This window comes from Carassius gibelio, chromosome B10 (genome assembly GCF_023724105.1).
Source record: "Carassius gibelio isolate Cgi1373 ecotype wild population from Czech Republic chromosome B10, carGib1.2-hapl.c, whole genome shotgun sequence".
NCBI classification, from domain to species: Eukaryota; Metazoa; Chordata; class Actinopteri; order Cypriniformes; family Cyprinidae; genus Carassius; species Carassius gibelio.
In genome coordinates, this window is record NC_068405.1 from 21,875,727 (window position 1) to 21,899,422 (window position 23,696).

General features: G+C 35.6%; 1 protein-coding gene across 4 annotated transcripts in view; it reads left to right on the top strand.

Moving 5' to 3' along the window:
* The first annotated feature begins 2,216 nt into the window (after window positions 1-2,216).
* The window catches only part of LOC127966061 (unconventional myosin-XVIIIb), a 49,079-nt gene continuing 27,599 nt past the window's right edge, over window positions 2,217-23,696 (top strand). For 3 of the 4 annotated variants that reach the window (XM_052566882.1, XM_052566883.1, XM_052566884.1), the window contains exons 1-20: window positions 2,242-2,408; window positions 4,980-5,119; window positions 7,091-7,248; window positions 8,282-8,701; window positions 9,476-9,536; window positions 10,603-10,715; window positions 11,676-11,843; window positions 12,751-12,958; window positions 13,272-13,414; window positions 14,474-14,574; window positions 14,934-14,997; window positions 17,075-17,219; window positions 17,310-17,480; window positions 18,409-18,499; window positions 18,583-18,775; window positions 19,720-19,800; window positions 19,886-20,006; window positions 20,084-20,231; window positions 22,577-22,760; window positions 22,844-22,994. In XM_052566882.1, the coding sequence (XP_052422842.1) occupies window positions 5,083-5,119; window positions 7,091-7,248; window positions 8,282-8,701; window positions 9,476-9,536; window positions 10,603-10,715; window positions 11,676-11,843; window positions 12,751-12,958; window positions 13,272-13,414; window positions 14,474-14,574; window positions 14,934-14,997; window positions 17,075-17,219; window positions 17,310-17,480; window positions 18,409-18,499; window positions 18,583-18,775; window positions 19,720-19,800; window positions 19,886-20,006; window positions 20,084-20,231; window positions 22,577-22,760; window positions 22,844-22,994 (2,758 nt within the window). In that variant the 5' untranslated portion in view covers window positions 2,242-2,408; window positions 4,980-5,082. Of the gene's footprint in view, window positions 2,409-4,979; window positions 5,126-7,090; window positions 7,249-8,281; window positions 8,702-9,475; window positions 9,537-10,602; window positions 10,716-11,675; window positions 11,844-12,750; window positions 12,959-13,271; window positions 13,415-14,473; window positions 14,575-14,933; window positions 14,998-17,074; window positions 17,220-17,309; window positions 17,481-18,408; window positions 18,500-18,582; window positions 18,776-19,719; window positions 19,801-19,885; window positions 20,007-20,083; window positions 20,232-22,576; window positions 22,761-22,843; window positions 22,995-23,696 lie in introns of all 4 variants that reach the window. The other variant, XM_052566885.1, reaches the window with a different exon arrangement.

The window sequence follows — 23,696 nt, forward strand, 5'->3', positions numbered from 1 at the left end:
GCCATGTCTGTCGTCTCCATGCTTTCAAGCCACTTCATTTTGTGAATTATCCTGTTTGTATCAGACCAAGGACACACTTCATTGTGAGATTTATAAACCTAAATCTCCATTAGCCAACTTTCAGGGCATGTTAAAGCCATTTGGAGGGACTCCTCCTCACTGGAGCTCAGTGTGATTGAGCAGTGCATTAGTGTTCTGGAGTAAACAGTCCTGGACATCCTTCTCTATCCTGCAGCTTTAATCAAAGCTCTAATAATTTAAAGGCTTATTGAGGTTTATTATCCTTGCCGTATTATAATATCTGCCCTCGATTACCTCTCTGAATGGGAAAAGGGTAATAGTGTTTTTAACTTCACTGATTGAAACTGCACTGGCCTTGAAAGTATTTGGACACTCAAGCCTCAGTGTCTGAATGTCATTTGATAAGAAAATCAAACTGAGTGGTATCTGTGCTGAAATGCTGCTGGACCCTTTGATTCAGTTTTTCATAAACAGTTTGTGCTTTCTGTGAAGTAAAGGCTGTTATGCAATTGCAATCATACATTTTTAAAGTCAGCATGAATTCCAAAAAAAAAGTAATGCATTTGTAACTTTATTTTGTCAGTGATTCAAATGAAAACGTCTGTAATCTTTCATCAAAATGAAAACAGTTCCTAGTGCTTTGAAAGATCTGGCTATATGAGGTTCGGCTAATTTTAAAAATGATATCTAGACCTGGATAAAGTCATATAAATAAGTGTGTTTAACTCTTTGGCCATTTTATGAAGAAAATAAATTTTTCCCTGTAGGCCAAGCTCCATACATGTTTTATTAAACATTGGTTATTTTTTATTTTTAAAATATATATATGAATACATTAAATCACAAACCAACTGTGAAAACCCATAAAATGATGAGGCCTTCAAATATTTTTGTGAACAATTGTTTTTGACTTTTTATGATATCTTGGGGGCAACTGGAATTTTTTTTTCTTCAATAATACTTGGATTATTAGTTCAAATAAATAAACTTGGTGGCATAACACAGTAGCTATGTTTAAATGCATCAAAAGTGGATTATAATCTCATTGATGGTCTGAGAAGCCTTCATATAAACAGATCAGATTAGAAGGGATGGTGTAGACCTGAAATAGTTTAATCAATATATATATATATATTTATTTAAATCATGTAAATACTTGAATCTGAATATTTTTTCAGTTGGATTAGAAAATACTATGCACGCATTTTCTGCGCAATGATACACAGGATAGAATAGAAATTTTGGGAAATTTTTCATGAGTTTAAATAACATAACCAGCAATCAACACCCACAACACAAGTCACATGGTTCAGTACAATACTAAATGACGAAACGATCCAAATAAATTACAGCCTACTACATACAAAGTCTTAAAAATCCCATATTTCAAAATTTCTTCTTTATTGTAGATGCCCCATACAACGAATGCATCTCATGTCATGTGAACTGAAGTGTTTGGAATGCACACTTGTGAATCATTGTAGTGTTTATTCATTTCAGAATCTAAAATCAAATTGTATCCATCCCATTTGAATCTGCCTAAACAGTTTCAGCTGATTTAATGAATGCGCCTTCTGACAAAGTGAGACCTTTCGTGTGAAATTGATTTAAAAGATGATAATCAGGTCTGCTAAAGATTACATTTATAATGATGAAGATCATCTTGAGATCAAAATGATGGCTCCGCTCCTCCCTTATGAAAACCGCGATGTCCATTGGCCTCCGGCAGTTCCTCCCAGAGATCATGACTGTGCTGATACGCTTGTGTCCTCTCTCTAATTCTCTCTGACACCTCCTCCCGCAGCTCACCTCCCACCCCTGCGTCTCCCAGCTGAGTCTGTCCATCAAACTGCAACGCCAGTCATTAGCAAGCCTGCGGACGTATGACTTGAGTGCTTTTTCGAGCTGTTTCCAGCACTGCTTTCGAGACCGATTTCCAGCGTCCAAACAGGGTCATTCTGGACGTCCAGCCTCGACAAAGTGTTCAGAAACATTGCTGCCTGCGTAATCCAGCACGTTTTAAAATCATCCACATCAGACAACACATCCTGTCGGATCCGCAACATGTTAAAGTCGAAATAATGTCCCCCCCACCCCCGTTTACTGCACTCAAGTGTTTCCCAAACAGGGTAGTATGTCCCACCTCTTCTAGCCGCGGGATATTTATAGCAGAGTCTTGTGTTAACTCAGCTGCCATGCTTATCTGTGTGTGTGTGTGTGTGTGTGTGTGTGTGTCCTGCCACTCTATTTCAGATTGTAGCTTCACCCTCTCAGGGACAGTGAGACTGTGTACCTTGCTTTTGGCCTCTTAGTTTTTCCCCGGAGTTTCACGCATACATTTCTCTCATTGGATATATTCTTCTACTCCATCGAGGAACCATCACAAGGTATGCCTTTTTGGTTTTTCATATTGACTCCCAAAATCTGTTCTTTTTGTAGATCCTGTGATTTATTTATAGATCCCGGACCCTCGCAGACACCCGCGTCCCGTACGGTCGGTCTTGAGTTCTCCTTATGAGATTCGGGACTTGGAGCCATTCGTCTAGGCCGTGGTTTGTTCAGGTTGGGAAATGAGAGGCCTTGTGTTTGACTAAACTTGGTGCTGGCTCCTGCTGAAATCTGAGCTCCCAGGATCGTTTTCTGCCTCTGACTAATTTGTTTTGTTGTTTGCTGTGTAATGTCGAAGCGGATGACAAGATGTTGAGGTTCGACAGGATTGGAAATGTGAATGCAGTGTCATGAGTGTCCTGCGAATTAAACTTCACCAGTCGGTCTTCATGTGCATTTGCATTAAAATGAAGTGATTTGCAGGAAACAAGTGAGCTAGTGTTTATATTACGGCTGTCATTTAAAAAAAGATACATGAAAGTTTGACATAGTCCATGATATTTGATGATTACTATATTTAAATGTTGTTAACATGGTACTATTACTATAGTGCATGTCTAAAATTGTGGCGTTTTCCACGGTAACACGGCCAGAAATTAATTAGGGCAAAAAAGCCCAGGAATTCAAATTGTTTGTAATATCTGATATTTTTAATGTGTCTTATATTTTAAATATTCTATTCTAGAACTAGTTAAATGTTTCAGAACGAAAAAAAGAAAAATGAGATTCACTCATTTAGACTAAGAATTTGTCAATGAATGGATGAGATATCGGTCAAAAGGATAGCTGTATAATTTATACGGTAAGAAAAAGTATACCCAGAAAAATCTGATAAATATTTAACTTTAGTAAAATTTAATTTCTGACACTGGTACAAAAATAAAAATAAAAACAGGACCATAAGTGATGGAATTATTTTATTTACTTATTCTTTTAACTTATTTGTCATAGTAATACATGAACGCTAGTTTTGCTTGGTGGTTGCAGTACAATAATCTAAATTATGTTCATCATTACTCATCATATTTTAATTCATGTAATTTCATTTCATTATCAGCTGTCTGTGTTGGTTGATTCCTTGGAGTGTGCCAAATGTGAGTTTACAGCATCTTAAGTGAACAAAGTGTCAAAATAACTGCTGGCTGAACACTGACTTGGAAACGAGTTCCCAGTCGATTCCTGCCATCCGGCCTTCATTAGACTCGGCTTCTGGGTTTGTTTGTGTTGCTGGAGCGGGTGATCTGTGTTTATCATGAAGCGAATGTCTCACTGAAGACTGTAGAAGAACATAATCTCTTTCATTTAGTGCCTTATTGCCTGAAGCTCAGCTGGGGTTATCATCCACAGCCTAATTCTAGATTTGTTTTGTATATGCCTGTGCAAAACTCTCTGTCATGATGCCAGGTTGTTCTGGGGTTTAGCAGGTTTCTAGGGTGTTTTGGTGGTTTCTGGGGCATTACCCAAAACATAACATACTCTGTTTCATACTATAGATGTGACTCAGCTCCTTCCTTCCCTCTAAATGCATGGAGTTATGTGTCAAGGTCTAATATTTATATATAAGCAAGAGCACTGGTGATCCTCGGCTCCTTAGCCAGCGCCACTATTAATTACACCCAGATCTTCTGCATTACAGTATGTTTTCGGAGCGATGACCTCTGTTACCTGCACCGGTCAGCCGGCCCGCTCATTCTCTCCTGTTTTGTCACTCTTGGTTAAACTGCTTGTGAATGAAGAGCAAAAAGTGAAGTTTTGTTTCATTTGAAATGTTATGAATAAACATCTCAAAGCAACAGATGAACACACAGATGTTTTTATGTGTCGAATAATTTGCATAATGAATCCTGTATCTGCTGTCTGTCTCACCAGTTTGCTCAGATTTCACACACAAATTCTGGATTTTAAGAAACTGCATTTATTTAGACTGAATCACTTGACAATTTGAGTATGCAAAAATACATTTTTATATAGTTGTATTATATGATTATATTTTTATATTTATAATTAAGAATTCATGTTTAGTTGTTTAATTATATATTGAAATGTTTTATATATAAAACTATAACTACATATAATTAGTAAGTATATATGTATAAGTAAGGTAATTATTGATTATATTTACTATATATTTATATAAGATTGCATATATAGAATTATATTAATTGTTTGACTGTTATTCAAAATTACAATATCATAAAATGGTAATATTTTATAAAATATTTATAATATTAAAATATATAATCACCTGTCGTAACTGAGTATTTTTCTAGAATATTTATAGTAATACTGGGAAAAGAATACATTTCACAACCGGCAGTTAGTAAATGTTAAAGCTATACATTTTTCATACCAAGTACTTTTTTTTTTTAAGTTTGCATGCAGGATGATGGAATATATTATTATTATTATTATTATTAATTATTATTTATATATATTTTACGGTGTTTAATATTACTTACTCACTTTATTTGTATAAAAATGACCCAGAGACCCATTTCTCCATGAGAATCATCCGAATATATTATGATAATTTTGTGTCTCTCTCTCTCTCTCTCTCTCTCCCTCTGCAGGTCCACAGTGTCACTGTTTCCATCCTTTGCTCCACTCTGTGTCTTCGCTCACATCACACCTGGCTGTGATCTCTCCGGCCGACCTTTCACCCCTCGTCCAGCCATGGCTCTCTCCTCACGCTTAAAACTCTGGGAACAGAAGGGAGGTGCAGGCCTGGAGCTCAGCTCAACTAACCCGACTGCTGCTTGACTCGCCGTTTATTAACCAGCACCAGTCCACTGTTTAATTACTGCTCTTTCTGAGATGCTTGTAGTCTGGCATCAGTCTCACACAGACCACACACTGACATTATCTTTAATATGAAAGTCAAAGACTGCCTGCGTCTCTTTAAGTCTCTGTAACCTTCCTGTTGCAGGTATTAGACGTACAAATACAGCTTCTGTAAAAGAGGAAAGAATTAAATTATAACTGCATCATCAAACCTAACAACAATAGTATCAAATGTTGCTTCCCTTGTCCTAGGCTATAATTAAAACACATGAAGTTCCTGAGATTACCTGCAAAGATCAATTAGCAATTTATTAATACATTTCCTATGACTCAAGTCAGGCCATCATGTTTGTTTGCTAGCATTATCTTCATTTTCATTTGGTAGCTGGTAGTTTTATTTGGACAAAGTATATGAAGAATGTATGCTAGATACATTATAATATATATATTTTATATGTATATATATATATATATATATATATATATATATATATATATATATATATATATATATATATATATATATATATATATATATATAAGTTCTTATTTAAAATATTTTAATTTTGAAATCTTCAAATGGAAATTAAAGTGACAAGAAAAAGACTTTACAATCATAAAATACTTTTTCAAACTAAAGTTTGTAGTGTGTGTGTGTGTGTGTTTATACTCACTAAAGCTTGATAGAAGAGTCACGTTTATTGCCAAGTACTGTATGTATACATATATACGAGGAATTTGTCTTGGTAAATTTACTAAAGGTTAATGTATAGCTTGTGTATATATATATATATATATATATATATATGTATATATGTGTGTGTGTGTGTGTGTGTGTATATACAAACATTTTTAGTTTTTGCTCACTATGGTGCTCCACTGCCTGTTGTGCATTAGCATGACAAGAGTCTTAGCATGGGTGCCGTTATTCTGTAAATCAAGGGTTTTAACTCGACCTGAATCTGTCATGGGGTGCTAAACTAAGCCAAATAAATGACTTGTCCAATTGTTTCCAGCTGCCATCTGCACTTAACTATATGTGATCTTGGACCACAAACCCAGTCATAAGGGTCACTTTTTTTTGTTTTTGTTTTTTGAAATTGCATTGATGTATGGTTTGTTAGGACAATATTTGGCCAAGATGTAACTATTTGAATATCTGGAATCTGAGGGTGCAAAAAAGAAAAAAAGAAAAATCTAAATATTAAGAAAAAAAACTTTAAAGTTGTCCAAATGAAGTCCTTAGCAATGCATATTACTAATCAAAAATGTACTTTTGATAAATTTATAGAAGGAAATTTACAAAATGTCTTCATGGAACATGATTTTTGGCATAATTATTATTATTTATATAATATTGATTATTATATATATAATATTGACCCGTACAATGTATTGTTTGCTGCTGCTACAAATATACCCGTGCTCCTTGTGGTCCAGGGTCACATATAACAGCACACAAGTTTCATAGGCAGTTTAAGCTAGCTGGTATTGCGGACTGAATGCTCTCGGTCATGAAGTGCAGTTATTGTAGACTGTATCTAGAGTTTCAGCTCTGCTGGCCTGCTCACATGTGTTTAATATCTCTGCAAGTGCTGCTAATAGAGTGGCAAGGGCATCAGTGGAAACATTCAGCGTGTATATGGGGCACTTACTAAAAATATTATGGTTAGAGTTCACCCTCATAAACATTTACCATGGTTTGGTACAACTAGCTGTGTTTTGGTAGAAGATTCACGCTATATAGTCATGCTAATATTGGGAAAGTAAGGTTATAATTTCACAATAATTTGTCGTAGCCTGTAGTTTCCTTCTAAAAATGTTTCATGTGATTGTGTGAGTTGTTTGTTTGTGTGTGTGGAGTTCATGACTGGAGCTCCTGTATTCCTCATCTGTCTTCAGATCAAGGAGGAGAAGAAGCCTCCAGCCGCCGCCACCACCACCGCTACACCGCCTCCTCCTCTCTCCGCCGTCCCGGGAGGATTCCTCAAACAGCTGGTGAGAGAGACCGAGAAAGAGACGCGCCACAAAGAGCCAGAGCTCAAGGAGGAGAAGATGGTGAGATTCTGATGGAAGACCTGCTGGAAAAGTAGCTTATTTAACACTGAAGCGGGTACTTCCATCTTCCAGGATGATTTACCAGACGCCAGACAACATATTCTTCAGGATAACATTCTTTAAAACTGCTGTCTAACTTTAAGAATGTTTAAAATCCCCAAAACTTTATTTAAATGTTCAAAAGACAGAATTTAGGAATAATTTAAATTCCTGAAAAGAATGTTCTTGGAATGTGTGAATTCCTGAAAAGCTGAGGTAAATAACCTCTAGGTTCAGATAACCTCCATTGTCTTACATCCCCAAAACTAAGATGTTTAATGACTTTATTATTTTTAAGCAATACAACATAACACATACAGAAATAAATGATTATAAGAACAAATCTATAGTACACTACAAAGATGCTCTAAAGATTTTTTTTTTTTAACTGTTTCGAAGAATGTTGCTATACAAATGTAACTTTTTTTCCTAAGAAAAATAAGATCTTATTAAAATATTCGAAAATTTCAATAATTATGCTTAAGAACATTGTTATGAACTTGGTATATTTGTATTATATACATCTCAAGAAATGTCTTAACTTCTTAAGAATAGACAATGTTCTTAAATTTTTTGTAATAATTCCAAGAATCAGAATTTTTTGAATTGATATTAAGAAACATCTTACCTTTTTCCTTAAGGCAAAAAAATTAAGAATATTGTCATGAAATTGTTTAATCTAAAGATATGTCTTAACATCTTCCTCAAGAAAAAAAGTTCTTAAAATATCAGTGTTTTCAAAAATGGCATTTATGAGTTAAGAAATGTCTTAACTTCTTTCTTAAAAAAAAAAGTTGTTCTTAAGAAAATATTTGCAAACTTATAATATTCTTACCAAGCTTAAGAAATGTTTTCCTAAGAAGTTTCTTCACTTACTTGATTTATGAACTCAGCATTATGAGCTGGTTTTAGTTGGCTTTAGCAGCATGTGAGGGCTTGTTTTGAACTGAAGATGACTTGAATCAAGCTGCTTGTGTTTTAATGCCCCTCACAGCCCAGGAAACTCAGCGACAACCTGGTCCAGAACTTCTTACTTCCTGACCAAACTCCACCGATACTGGAAGCAGAGATGGCGCTTCGAGCGGAGCAGCTGGTGAACGGGGAACGTGGCCGCCACACCGCATTGACAGAGAAGAAAACGTCCTCCCCCAGGAGGATAATGTCACCCGACCCAAAAAATCCAAAAACCGGCTCAGAGACTACCACTCCAGAGGTCAGCCGGCAGGAGCAGACGCCTAGCCCCAGGACAGAGACAGAGAAAACTCCAGCACCACCGCTGGAAAAAGAGGCGAAGAAAGAAGTAAAGGTGCAACAGGAAGTGAAACCCCTGAAACAGGAAGTGAAAGAGCCGAGGCAAGAGCCTGAGGGTCAGATCACTGTAACCCCCATAAGAGAGAAGCCCCAGGTTCCAGTGGTAGGTAGACCATCACAAACACATCACTGCTATATTAGCGTGATACACCTTCACCATCTCCAAAAGTGACTGTTTTTGTCAAATTTTGGAAAATTTCTGACCATAGTTTTCTCGAAGCTTTCAGGTTTTTGTAAAGCTAAAAACATTTTGTGACATTCTTAATGTTGCTTTCTGGCATCTTATAATTTAAAAATAATTAAATAACAAGTTTAATATAATTTATTTATAACTGACACCAACTGAGACTTTCACGTAATTTCGACTTTGTTTCACAATTTGACTTAATATTTCACAGTGACTTTATCTCAATTCTCACAAAATCTTGTTAGTTTTTTTCTTAGTTGAAACTTTCTCACCTTTTTTATTTATTACTCTGAGATGCAAGTCTGCTTTATATTCATTCAGTCAAAACTAGATTTTTATTGTGGTTATATTTTACTTGTTTTTTTTTTTTCAGCAGCAATGGGGGTTATACTATACTTTGAGATTGCTGAGTATTTTGTATTATTGCTGTAACTTTTTTATTGAATTTTTTTTTTTTATTTTTTTTTTTTACATTTAACAGTCATAAGTTAACTGCATTAACTATTGGCAAGAATGTACCAATGATGTGTGTGTATATATATATATATATATATAATTTTTTTTTTACGTTTAAAGTATCTATTAATTTTCTTTTTAGCTTTAATTTATCATAAATATTTTTATTTTAATTTTAGTTAATAAAACACTGGATTGTAGAAAGCTGTTTTCTCTTTCTCTTTCTCTCTGCAGAAGGATGTGTGGTATGAAGCTGGCAAAGTGTGGTATGCTCACAAAGACGGTTATACACTCGGTTAGTCACCTCTTACACCCGTGCTTGAGCGTCCACTTGACATTTAAGAGAAAATCTGTTGTTAAGTACGGAGCCCCGCACACGACATGCAGGAAAAAAATAGTAGGCTAAATCGTGTGTACGGTTTACTAATTCATTCCCTCAATGTACTATAACGTGCACACGATTACTGTTGCGTTCCCTCAATTTACTATTTCGTTCACTCGATTTATAAATTGTGTGCACGATTTACTAATTCATAATAGTAAATCGAGGGAATGCAATAGTAATCGTGTGCACATTTTAGTACATTCAAGGAACGAATTAGTAAATCATGCACACGATTTATTTATTTTTTCTTGCATGTCACATGCGGGGCTCCGTAGTTAAGGACACATTGTTTGGTATTTTTTTGGTAGTTGTTGAACTGGTTTATCATTCCTGAAAACATGTCTGAACACTAGACCAGCTCTCCTGTGGTGTTGAGTTACAGGTTATTATTAGCGTGTTGCTTTAGAGGATGCTATTAACATGTGGCCTTATTATTATTTTTGGTTCTATCCCAGAAGTCACTGTTTTCATACTATGTAAAAGCCACCACACTGCTTTCAGTGTCAGCTCTTGCTCCCGTATTTTAAACTTCATATTGCTTAAAATATATCTTTTCTGGTGCAAGATTCTCTTTGCATGAAAAGATCGTAAATGGCTCAGAGGCTAATCTTTGTGCTGATCGGATCTATGGTGCTGTTAGCTGTTACAATGCTTCAGTTTAGTGATGAATGGGTTTAGTGTTCTTATCTTATCAAGCTCATAGACTCGCTAAATCTACGCGCCGAGGCTGCCATGTAACAAGATTCGAAGATTACTGCATACAGTACAAACACACAGAACTGCAGTGTCCTCATGAACCAAAATCTGTCAGGCTCTAAAAAGAACAAAAGCAGCAATAAAATAATTCATATGAGTTGTTGCACTATGTTTGATGTGGCTGCTTTTAAGATGTCACAAACTTGTACACAAAATATTGGATTAACATTGAGTTTTACAGTGACCTTTGACCTGCCTGGCCTCTGATTTGTCTCATTAGCCACTCAGCTAAAGCCGGACGAAGGCACACCGGAGCTCCCTGATGGCAGGGTGAGGGTTCGACTGGACTCTGATGGATCCGTCCATGACGTCTCCCAGTATGAGATTGAAAAGGTGAACTATTTAACGCTAGTAGGGGTATAATAGTACACAAACATGATGGTTCGGTACATACCTCAGTTTTGACATAATGGTTCAGTACAGAAAAAGACATCAAATTCCTTTTTTTTCATTTATCTGCAAGCCCTATTAATCTGCATATTACTATAAAACAATTACAATGAAAAACAGATCCCGAAGTATTAAATTCAAACGCTATTTTAGATATAATAATAAACATTCAAAAAAAAGTATGCAAACATGTAAATTGCACATGAAGCTGTTTTTACATTGTCTAAATGTCATTGCACACATGTTTTGCACGTTAGAAAATAAATACGACCTCGTGTTGTGTCAATCGCGTTTGTGAAACTTTCGTCCGTCTTAAAACTATTGGGATCAGGTTTGATTGTATGCGTTTTCACCTCCATAGCAAGCATTTAGATATGAAAGGATGATGAATATGAAACAAAAATGGATATGAAAATTACAGACTCGGTGTGCAAGGACCTTAAATCTAATTATTAACTTTAAGACATATTTATTTAAAGATCTGTATTAAATAATTAAGGCATCACTAACAGGTTAAGTGGAATATAATGAATATATAGACTAATGTAGTGCATATATTTAGTGAAATGCTCTTCTCTAGAATTTATCTCTTTAGTGAACTAACGAGCTGTTGACAATGAATTACTTTCCTGAGGTAAATTTAATGCTATATAACACTTTGTTTACAAGCTGTTTATTGACGGTTGAAAAAACGGCATTTGAATTTCATATTGAAATGAACCGAATCTGAAAGATGAGACTTTGTTAATATCAAAAGTAACAATGTCTAAAACTAGGAGTTCCAAATGAAGTTGCAGTGAATGGCATAAACGCTGTATTTGAGCGATACAGATGGATGTGTGTACTTTTAAGTCATCCTGATGTGCGTGACCAGTGTTGAGTTTTGTTGGTGGCTGTGTTCAGCTGAACCCACCTGAGCTGGACCTGTGTGAGGACTTGAGCGACCTGGTGAGTGTGAACGAGTCGAGCGTCCTTCACACTCTGACCAGTCGAGCTAAAGGACATCTACCACTGACTCACGCTGGGCCCAATCTACTGGCTCTGTGGCCTCCGCTGTCCTCGCCAGGGAAGGTAAGAGCAGTGTATTTACAAACCCATCCGTGAGACCTGTATGATCACGGGACATTAGTTACAGTAGTTACATACAGCACATTAGTTGTAAATTAGTTTGCTTATTAAATAGAAAAAGCACCATTGCATTTCTGTGTTTTGTGGTCATAATACCGGGTTTGGGACTATTAAGAAATTGAGAATTGAGAATGCCTTTTATAATTCAGTTCAGTTGCTGAATTTCTACCAAGGTATTTGTTTATTGAGGTATTTGTAACAGTCATTGTACATGAATTATGAAATATTATATTATTTATAGAATATATTGTGCATTGTTAAAATATAAAGGTTATATTATGTATCAGTTGTAGGTTATTGTTATATATATACATTTATTTTCATTACTTTTTTCTTTATTTATTTAATCAACTTTATTTAATCAAAAATTATTAATATATTTTAAATTCAGTTCAGTTGCTGAATTTCTATTGAGGTAGCGTTCTACATCAAATTTTAATGTAATTTATACATACTGTATATACATATTTTTATTTATTTATAAATATCAGTGATAGGCTATATTTATTTATTTTTATTGAGGCGTGTATGTATGTAACATAAAAAAAGACTTTATTACTCAGAAACAATTAATCGCTAGAAATTAAATTAAATTAAATATATAAATTAAAATATATAAATATATTTTATATATAAACAAATTTTTTCTGAAATATATACATGCATATGTGCTTACTTATACATATATTATGTAAACAATTACTTTATTATTTACTTACTTATTTCGGATGCGATTAATCGTGATTAATTGTTTGACAGCACTACTCAGAATGCTATAATTTCAAGATGAAGACTTTGATTCCCCAACAGAACTTTTTTTTGTGAGGGTGTGACATGCATTTTGCTTCAGGGGCTTCGGAGCAGACGCTGGGAGTCCTGGGAGGCTCCTGGCCCGCTGCAGGCTCTGGTGAGGAGGGTGTACGTGTCCATGGTGGGTCAGCGGAGAGACCAGACGCTGGTGGCTTTGGGCCGCAGTGGCACAGGGAAGACCACTTCCTGTCAGTCATTTTCCCAGGAGCTGCTGAAACAAGCGGGAACAGCGGGAGGAAGCCTTACCTGTGAGTGCATCCACTTCCGTGTCTGTAACCCAAACCTATAGAACGACAGAAAACAACAGCTCTTGAACGTGAACTTGGCCTCACTGGTTGAATCTGCTCATTGGAGCCTCTGATGGTTACAGGCTTCGATCCTGTAATTACAAGAGCGTCTTCCTCTCACAGTGTGACGTGTTTCGCGCCACTGAATCTGTGTGAATCTGTTTCTGCTGATGTCAGTGATAGGTGAAACGCTATAGCAGCAGTTTAGAAGCTGTTTAGTGGTGTTTGTCCCTTGTCACAGGTTGTGAGACATGATTTGTGTGTGTAACTGCAGTAGAGCGGCTCCAGGCAGTGTTTACAGTGCTGCGCTCGTTCGGGTGTGTGAGCTCGTCTCACAGCGAGGCCTCGACTCGATTCGCTATGGTGCTCTCACTGGACTTCAACCACGCCGGACTCGCTGCTGCCGCCCATCTGCAGGTGCTTCAGTCTGTCCATCTGTCTGTCTGTCTGTCCATCTGCTCGTACATCTGTCTCTATCTATCTGTCTGTCTGTCTTTTTGTTTGTTTGTTAGTTAGGTGTGGGCGATGTAATCAAAATCTTATCACGATATTAGCAATTTTATGTGTCAGTAACGATATCACAATATAGATATTTTTGCTTTAAATTAGGTCTTTTGTGATGTCAAATTGTTGATACTGTATAAATTTCATAATTCTTAAAGAAACTCAAGCTCACTGAAGACAAGCAAACAGTCAGCAATTAAAAAAAAAGAGTAAGAAACTAATTGCAATCAATAGGACAAAAAAAAACGAAATGATGCATACATTGTGTGAAGTAATCAAATGTATAAAAACACTGCCACAAGTGATTTAGTCAAAGATCAGCGAGAGGTTTTCTCTCTTTTGTTGTTTGAGTAACGTGTATAACAGACAGCAGGAATATTAGACTGCTGTCACTTTAAGACCTGCCCGGATCCAATATACTGTTACACGTGTTTTCTTTCTCGGCTGTTTGCAGTCACTTAAGTTACTGTGTTTTCTTACTTTATTAAGTAATAAGCCTTTAGACCAACATTGAGGTGAGTAGTGACTCTAGTTCAAACAATTCCAATAAATTACGGTGTGTTAAATAAACTCAATATTTAGCAGACAGACGCGACTACAGTCAAGCGCAGACCAGTGTCAAAGTGCACAGGAAAAAAGCAGCAGTCATATTATAAGCAGTTTGAATTAATACGGAGTACTGACATTGTATAGTCGTTATGGTAAAATGTATGTTTTTATATTTCTTTCTATCTATCTATCTATCTATCTTTTCATTTAATTTAACATGATGTACTAAAATAATGAAAAATGAAATAAAAATGTACATGAATAAAAACAATTTGGACATTAAAAAAAACCCTAAACTAAATTCAAAATGCACACATATCTGTCTGTCTGTTTAAACATCGATTAATCTGCTCTTACATCTGCCTGTCTTTCTGTCTGTTCTAGTCCATCTGTTCTCACTAATGTTTCCTCTCTCTGTTTCAGACTATGCTGCTGGAGAAGTGGAGGGTGTGTCAGAGGCCGGAGGGAGAGAGTAACTTCCTGGTTTTCTCCCAGATGCTCGCAGGCCTCAGCACAGACATGAGGTCAGTTGGGTCCCTGGAGATCTCTGCGGTCACACTCAGTAGCATTTGCTTCTTGTATTGTGAAGCCTCTTTCTGGTTTCCTGACTTCTGTCCCTTACAAGCCTGAGTGCAGTGTTATTAGATAGACAAAGTTACCCATCATTAAACCCCAGCTCATTCACCCTATTGTTAGGGGTTTGTTTTTGGATGCGGTTTCCTCTTAGAGGCACGCACAGGGTCTTCAGCGAACGCTGCTTTGGCAGAAGGCCTGCTCTTTTCATAGCTTTGCCTTAAAACAAAAGCTCCAGAGAGCTTGGGGGGGCAGGATCTTGTCGGATGTCATTTCCTGTTTAAATTTAAGTCTTGTTTTCTAATCACAGGTCTGAACTTCAGCTGCACCAGTTAAAGGAACACAACTCATTTGGAATTTCATGCCCAACCAAGGTATGAACTGTTTAAAAAAAAGAAAAAACATAAGGGAAAAAAAATAATGTTTAAACATAAGTGCATCTGCTCTGAAATGTCGAGATTTGGTGCACATGTGGGAAACAAACATTTATGTCTAGCTTGTAACATTTCCTGATCCTCTTATCTCCACATCTACCTACAATTCAATCCAACACAGAGAAAAAAACTAACTAGTTAAAACTAACTAAATTAATTACATTAAAGGGTTAGTTCGCCCAAAAATGAAAATTATGTTATTAATAACTCAACCTTATGCTGTTCCAAACATGTAAGACCTCCGTTTATCTTTGGAACACAGCTTAAGATATTTTAGATTTAGTCTGAGAGCTCTCAGTCCCTCCATTGAAGTTGTGTGTACGGTATACAGTCCATGTCCAGAAAGGTAAGAAAAACATCATCAAAGTAGTCCATGTGACATCAGAGGGTCAGTTAGAATTTTTTGAAGCATCGAAAATACATTTTGGTCCAAAAATAGCAAAAATGACGACTTTATTCAGCATTGTCTTCTCTTCCGTGTCTGTTGTGAGAGAGTTCAAAACAAAGCAGTCTGGATATCCGGTTCGCGAACGATTCATTCAGTTCACCAAATCGAACTGAATCGTTTTAAACGGTTCGCATCTCTAATACGCATTAATCCACAAATGACTTAAGTAACTCAGTTTCAAATAAATTATAGAATTAAATGTTAACCAATTTAAATGAAATGTAAATTAAATTTCTAAGTTACTTTTAAAGGTGCTATATATAAAAAAGTTACCTTTATTAGTATTATTAAATTTATGTTTTTAATTAAACTAAACATTTTTATTGTTTACATTACTGCCCAACAATGTATGAAGAGTTGGATCGACATCCAATTTTATCCACCTACATACAGTATACTAACATAAACCGATATATACAATAAAGCTAATCTCAACTTCTTGATTGTTTATATTTTTGCAAAATGTAAAGTATATTATCAGCCAGCTCTAATCTGCTAAATGGGACTTAAGACATTAAGATACTGAAGCTTTAAACTGTGAAAAAGTGAAAAGCGCTATACCTAGGGAGACCAAACTAGCAGCTTATAAAATCTCGACAAGACATTAACCTTTCGCAAGCATGTAGAGGTAAGCTAAATAATTGCTTCGTTACATGGGTGGTTAAAATGAAGCTTTGACATTTTAGCAAGAGGTTTTGCACAAATGAGCCAAAAAGACAGTGATGCGGAGTGTATTGCTATATATCGTCTGCGATAATATCATAAATTGTTGTTTGAATGACGTGCGTTCTTTCACTGTGTGATTCAGTCTGGTAAAGTGCATTTAGAATGATCACAAAATTGAAGATACGGGCAGAAAATGTGTATATTTTTATAATTGAATATAGTAAATCAGTATCACTTGATGAATGCAGTTTTTTCCTCCAAAAATCAGCATGATTACATATAGAATTTTACAGCAGTTCAGTAAACAATTTAATTAAGAGCATTGCATTTTAGACACCATATTGCCTGTTTCTGCTCTATTTCTACAGCAAAAAAGAATTCCAAACACAGCCACCAAAGCACAGTTTTGTGCATGACAGTGTTTAGTTCCTGAATGAATCAACTGTTTAAATGATTCGGTTCAATCACAATGACTCACTTATTAACAGTGACTTTCTGACACATACTGGCCATTTTAATTTCACATTTAAAGTATACATTGATTTTTTCTTAGTAATTAATTTCTTATAATTTTAATTTAAACATTTTATGTCTTGTTTTGCCTCACTCCCACTGTTAAAATGTTAAGTAATTTTTACCCTGAGTACATTTTAAATGAGCTACTTTTTACCTGAGTACATTTTTAGACTGGTACTTTTGCTTGTACTCAAGTAAAATTGCATTAATGTAATGGTACTTTTACTTGAGCAGAATTTTTTTGTACTCTTTCCATAGACTGGACTTGAACCTGCTTTTCCTAAATGAGCACCAAGACTCTGTCTGTCTGTCTTGCAGTGTCTTGTTCTGACCTTAACCTTTCTTAAATATATTTTAATAAAGTTGGTTTTTCATTCTTCTCTTCAGGTGGATGAAAAGCAGAGAGCTTCAGTAGGTTTTGGGAAGCTACTGGCCGCCATGAACACTTTAGGATTCTCCTCGGATGAGCAGAAGGCCATTTGGCATGTTTTGGCAGGAATCTACCATCTCGGCGTCGCAGGAACATGCAAGGGTAAATCAGGACTTAACGGCTGTATTTTGTCAAGCGAAAAGTATTAGGTGAGTCTTCACTCTCTGTTTTTCTGTTCTTGCATGGCTTCAGTGGGCCGTAAGCAGTTTATGAGTTTTGACAGCGCGCAGACAGCCAGCGCCATCTTGGGATGTGAGGGAGAGGAGCTCCACACTGCCGTCTTCAAACACCACCTGAGGCAGATACTGCAGAGAGCCACCGGGGGCGTCAGAGAGCGCCGCGCCGCAGAGGAACCAGAGGACGGTCAGAAATACACACCGCATAATATTAAACCCTCCAGAATCTGAGAAGATCTCAGAGAGGAGCTATTATTAGTATTTGGATATTTACCAAATGAATTAAATATTGTTCGTATGAAGTTTTTATTATTCAGTTAATGAGGACTGAGGCTATTAAGCAGTTTAGCATCATTATAAAAAGATATTTGACCACAGAATGGTGATCAGTTAAGAAACAATTATTTCTGAAAGCCACATATTAAAACCAAGTTAGAACCAATAATTCTAATTCCGACATAGACTACTATTAAGAAATGTTTTCAGGATTTTTTTTTTTATTTGTTTGCTTTTTGCTGCTTAACATTTTTGTGGAAATGTGATAGATTTTTTCAGCATTCTTCAATGAATAGAAGTACAAAAGAACAGCATTTATTTTAAATAAATCTTTGTTACAAAAACGTCTTTACTGTGACTTTTGATCAAATTAATGCTTCACTGCTGAATAAAAGTATTCATTCTATCTTTCTTTTCTTTCCTTTTTTTTAAATCTTTTTCTTGGTTGGTCAAGTATTACTGATTCCACAAAAATATATCCGTTTTCAACATTGATAATAATAAAAAATGTTTTGTGAGCAGCAAATCCATATATTATAATGATTTCTGAATGATCGTGTCACACTGAAGGACTGGAGGAATGATGCTGAAAATTCAGCTTTGCATCACAGGAAAAAATTACATTTTAAAATATATTCAAATAGAAAACAATGATTTTAAATTGTAAAAACAATTACAGTTTTTATTATATTTTGATCAAATAAACACAGCCCTGGTCAGCAGAAGAAACTTATTTTAAAAACATTGTAATTATTAAGAATTTAGCATAAACAAGCTCTATTTAATTAAGGATGTCCTGTGTGTGTGTGTGTGTGTGTGTGTGTGTGTGTGTGCTGCAGGTCCCAGACTGAGTGCCGCTCAGTGTGTGGAAGGGATGGCAGCTGGTCTGTATGAGGAGCTCTTCACCTCTATTGTGTCTCTCATCAACAGGTAAACACACTGTTCAGTGACACTTCTATCTGTCCTGAGTGATCTAGCAATGTTTCCCACTGTTCCTCTTGTTCTCTCTCCAGAGCGCTGCACTCTCAGCTGCTGACGCTGGCCTCTGTGATCGTGGTGGACACACCGGGCCTGAGGAACCCCAGACACAGCGGTGACGAGCGGGCCGCCGGCTTCTCTGAGCTCTGTCACAACTACTTACAGGAGAGACTGCTGGAGCACTACTTCAGCCACACGTTCACACACACGCTGGAGAGATACACACAGGTACACACACCGCCCCCAACCACTCAAAAAATATTACTTTTGAATATGAACCTTGCTGATTTAATTTAAGTTGAATTGAATTTTGTTTAAAAAGTAATATATTAAGTGATGTATAAAACAAAAGAACATTTATATTAATATTTATAATTTCTGTATGTTTTACTGATATGTTGTTTATTTGGTCAATAAACTATGTAAAAATGTTATATAACAACCTAAAATAATTATTATTATTAATTTAATATATATATATATATATATATATATAAAGTGTCATTCCTATATATTTATAACTTCTATTTCTGTGTTAGACCATAATGAACTCGATGTTTTTTATGGCACCACATAATTAATATTTTTGACTCCAAAAATGTTTTTTTTTTGTCATTGACAACTTGAAGAAACATTGAGTATGAACCTTGCTGATTTAATTGAATTGAATTAAATAAATACTAGATAAAATGACATTCCTGTCCATACTTACTCTATTACTTTTGTTTTGCATGTTTTACTGCCATTTTTCTATTTAGTCAAAAATAAATACATCTAAAAATTATTTTTTATGGCACCAAATATAATTTTTTTGGCAGTATTATTCACATCCTCAAACAAATATTGATAATATTTATTATAAATTATTATACAATATTGAATGTGATTAATTTCATTTAATTTTAAATACGTTTGATTTATTCATGTAATAAATCCATATTTATATATATATATATATATATATATATATATATATATATATATATATATATATATATTTGCCAATTTAGATCTCTTTTTTTCTGCATGTTTTACTGTCATTTTGTTGCTTGCTCAACTATATAAAAACTTTTTAGTGCATCTTTTTGGCCTGTTTATTTGATACAATAATGGGGAGAAGAAAGATATTTTGAATTTCAGGTCATTATTAACTTTGGTGGTGATTTTCACAGGAGGGAGTGGCTGTGGATTTCACAGCTCCGGAGACGAGTCCGTCAGAGGTGGTGTGTGCTGTGGACCAGCCTGGAGTGCAGGTATCACTCACCGATCCTCAGCACCCTTCTTACACTCGTCAGTCACGCAGGAAGTTTCACAGCGAGTGTCTGTGTGCATTCTCAGGTTCGAGGACCAGAAGGCGACTCTCGAGGTCTCCTGTGGGTTCTGGATGAAGAGATGGTCACTCCGGGCTCCACCGAGAGCACAGTTCTGGAAAGAGTGTGTCAGTTCTTCAGTGGCACAGGTACTCCAGCCTGATCCTGGCCTGCTGCTTTCATGTTTTGTGAGATGTTTCATCTTTCATGCTTGCTTGCTCCTCAGTGCGCCAGTGCGAGCAGCCTCTGCAGTGTGAGATCGCTCACCTGATGGGTTCAGATCCGGTCCGCTATGATCTCTCAGGCTGGTTCGGTCAGGTGCAGAACAACCCGTCTGTCCTTAACGCCAGCTCCCTCCTGCAGAACTCCTCAATGTAAGAGACTGCAGATGATCACTGACGATTTTCCACAGATAATATTCTGAAAATTGAACTTTGCCGATTAAATGTAAAATAAATTGTTAAAGTTATTTGGAAAGTTATTAATGATTTACTATTCATTAGTATTAATAAAATATTCATAATAATATTAAAATATTCATTAATATCCAGTTTTATATAAAGGTGCCAATAAAAATAGCAGGTATGATATTTATAAATAATTGATAAAACAAATACCAAAAATGGTAGTAAAACATAAGGAAATGCATGTAAGATGTTATAAAGATAGGTGATTATTAGATTTTTATTTTGTGCAGGTTTTGTTTTTTGTTTAAAATTAAAATAAAATTCTTAATATTGGATCTTGCAAATTAAAATAAATGTTAAAAAAGTTTTTATTTTTTCATTTTATTTTTTCATCAGTGCTGTATGGTTGACTTCTAAAAGTGCTTGCATTCAAGCGCTCATCAAGCAAAATCCTGAATATTTAATCATGCTAAATGTAAATAAAATGTTAAAAGGTATTTCTGAAAGTTGATAATTTGACATTTTTCATGAGTATTATTAAAATATTAATTATATTAAAATATTGAATATGTTTGGTTCATGTGAACCAGTATATGTAATAAAATATATATTAGAAAATATTTATATAAGTTTATAATATGTTTCATTTCAGAAAATGAAATATTTTTTTATGTAATTTTTTTTTTTTTGGTTTATGTAAATTAGTATGACAACAGTCCATCCTTAACCACAGAAGGGACAATTATGACACAGAATTATCTTTTTTGCATTCTTCCACATCTCATTTAATATAGTATAATGCATTTCTCATAGCTGCTTGTCACTGAATAAACTGCTCTTGGAAAGCATCTTTTGCACTACGTCTCCAGCAGACAAGCTCAAGTGCTGTGTGTGCTCAGTTTTGGTGATAAATCAGATTCAAAAACACAGAGAAACTGGTGTCTTGTTCTTCTGAACTGTAACCTAGCAACAGGGATAAACATCTGTATTCATGCTGATGATGCGTACGTCCCACAATAAAGACAAGTGTGAGTACAGACGGCATCATTGTGAGGGCTAGTGTCGACAAATTTTAGAAAAAAGTGTTTGTTTGCTTTCCTTTTTTGTTCTTTTTCAGTTTGACTAAAAATGCATAGCAAGCGATGAAAAGAGTTCAAGCTGCTCACTAAAAACAGTTCCTCTGTAGAAATGCAGCATACAACATTAATTCTGTTGTAGTTTGTGTGTACAAACCATTCGAGATTGCTTTCATAACAGCTGTAAACCACACTGGAGTGCACATTAATTTTTTTTTTTTTTAAATAAAATTATACAATTAAATAAAATATCTATTACTGCCTATATTTATAACTAATATATAACTAACTTTTTCACATTTTAATTTGCAAAGTTCAGTTTTCAGATGTTTGTTTGAGCAAAAGCTCTAGTATGAAAGTGTCTTTAGAAAATTGAGATTAAATGAAATAACATGACATTGCATTGTATTACTTACATTCAATAAAAAAAATTACCAACCATATTTATAAATTCTACCATTTAGCTTTTTGTTCAGCAAACTATATCTAGAGATGATTTAAAACAAATTTAACTTGAACGACATTCAATTGTTTAATCTAAATTAATATTAAGATGAAAATAAAATAAAAATATTAACTGTATGACAAGCATTTTGAATTTTTTTTTCTAAACTATATCTAGTGACACCATGTACTATTTCTTTGGCACATTTATTGCTTTGTAGTAATAGAGAGGTTACAGCAAATCAACATTTTATTAAGATTAATGACTTTTACGTTATCGGTACTGTAGTATGTTATGTGTACAAAACACACCAGTGCTCTTTCATACTAGTTGTAAACTGGACAGGAATAAATGTTAATTTGAAAAAAAAAAAAAAATGTCATCGTTTAATTTAATTGTTTCAAATTTATTTTAATTTTTTTCGTTTAATATAATTTATTATTGCCATTATTCTATGCTTTTAAGCTATGTCTGTAAATGCTATATCTGTTATTTATTATTCTTTTTTTTTCGTGTAGTATACCACATGATTTTTTTTGCCACTTTTATTGATAATTCACTTTTTATTAATACTAATGACTTATATCATCAATGCTGTAGTTCATGTGTTCGAAACATGCCACATGGCTTTCATACCATTTGTAAACCTCGCTGGAGTACACATGAACACATGAAAATGCTTCCTAACTAATTAAAAACAAACCGAATTATGAAGCCAAATGGATGTGGGTTCATGCTAATAACTCTCTAAATTACTTCTCTCCCCTTCTCCCTCTTGTTCCTCTTCTCAGTGGAGCGGTGAAGGCCCTGTTCAGTGGGCGGGCGTCCGTGCCGCCTCTGTGCCGGGGTTTGGGTGGCGTGGAGGGTGGCTCTCAGCGCTCTCTGGAGAGATGTGGCACGGTGCGGAAGACTCTGAGCAGTGGGATGGCGGCCCTCAGGAGACATTCACAGTGCATCGCTGTCAAACTGCAGGCGGTGAGAAACAAATGAGGCAGCCGTTAAGAAGCCGTTTGTCTGTAAATCCTCTTGACTCTTTCCGTGACTCTCTCTCTGAGCAGGACGCTCTGGTGAATCTGATTCGGCGAGCGCGGCCGGTCTTCCTGCAGTGTTTGAGTGTGAAGACAGATGGCTGTGGCTTTGATGTCCCAGCACTGCGTGTACAGCTGCACTCCACACACCTGCTGCCGGCGCTGCAGCTGTACAGAACAGGTCACACACACACACACACACTCATACATGTTTGTTTCTAATCATGTATGGGACTCTAATGACTTATGTTGCACTTCATTAAAGCCAATTAGTTGCAAGTATCTCTGTATCTGTTTATTTGCTGAGAAGTTACTTACCCCCAGGCCTTCAAAATGTAGATGAGTTTGTTTTTTCATCAGAAGACATTTGGAGAAATTCCCAACCCTTGCTCACGGCCTTTCGCACCGCCAAAACCTTTCCATAGTACCAGAACTAATGTGGAACTACCCACTTTTGGCCATTTTGACACCACCGGAACTAGATACAATTTTAGTACTGGACTGCTTTTTTTGAGAACCAAATTAGCTCCTACTCTAGAGCAGGGTCTAACTAGTGCAACTGGTACTAACCGTGACATTGTAAGTAGACATTGATTAGCCAGACGCGTTCAAAAACGCCCTCAGCCGCCATGATTTAAAACGCAGTGTAAACACACTGTAAACATTGTGTCAATTTATTTCGCAAGTATGATGAACAGCAATAAATGTACGGATGCTGAAGTGCAGGCACTTGTAGCAAATGTAGCACTGCCAGTTGTCATCAGAGATTCTTAGTCCTTCTCTCCATTCTTTCAATCGTTTTACGTATACGTCAACATTCCATGTTCATTATTGTGAAACCCGCTAGACACAATAAAAACACAGCTCCGATCACAGCGTCCTC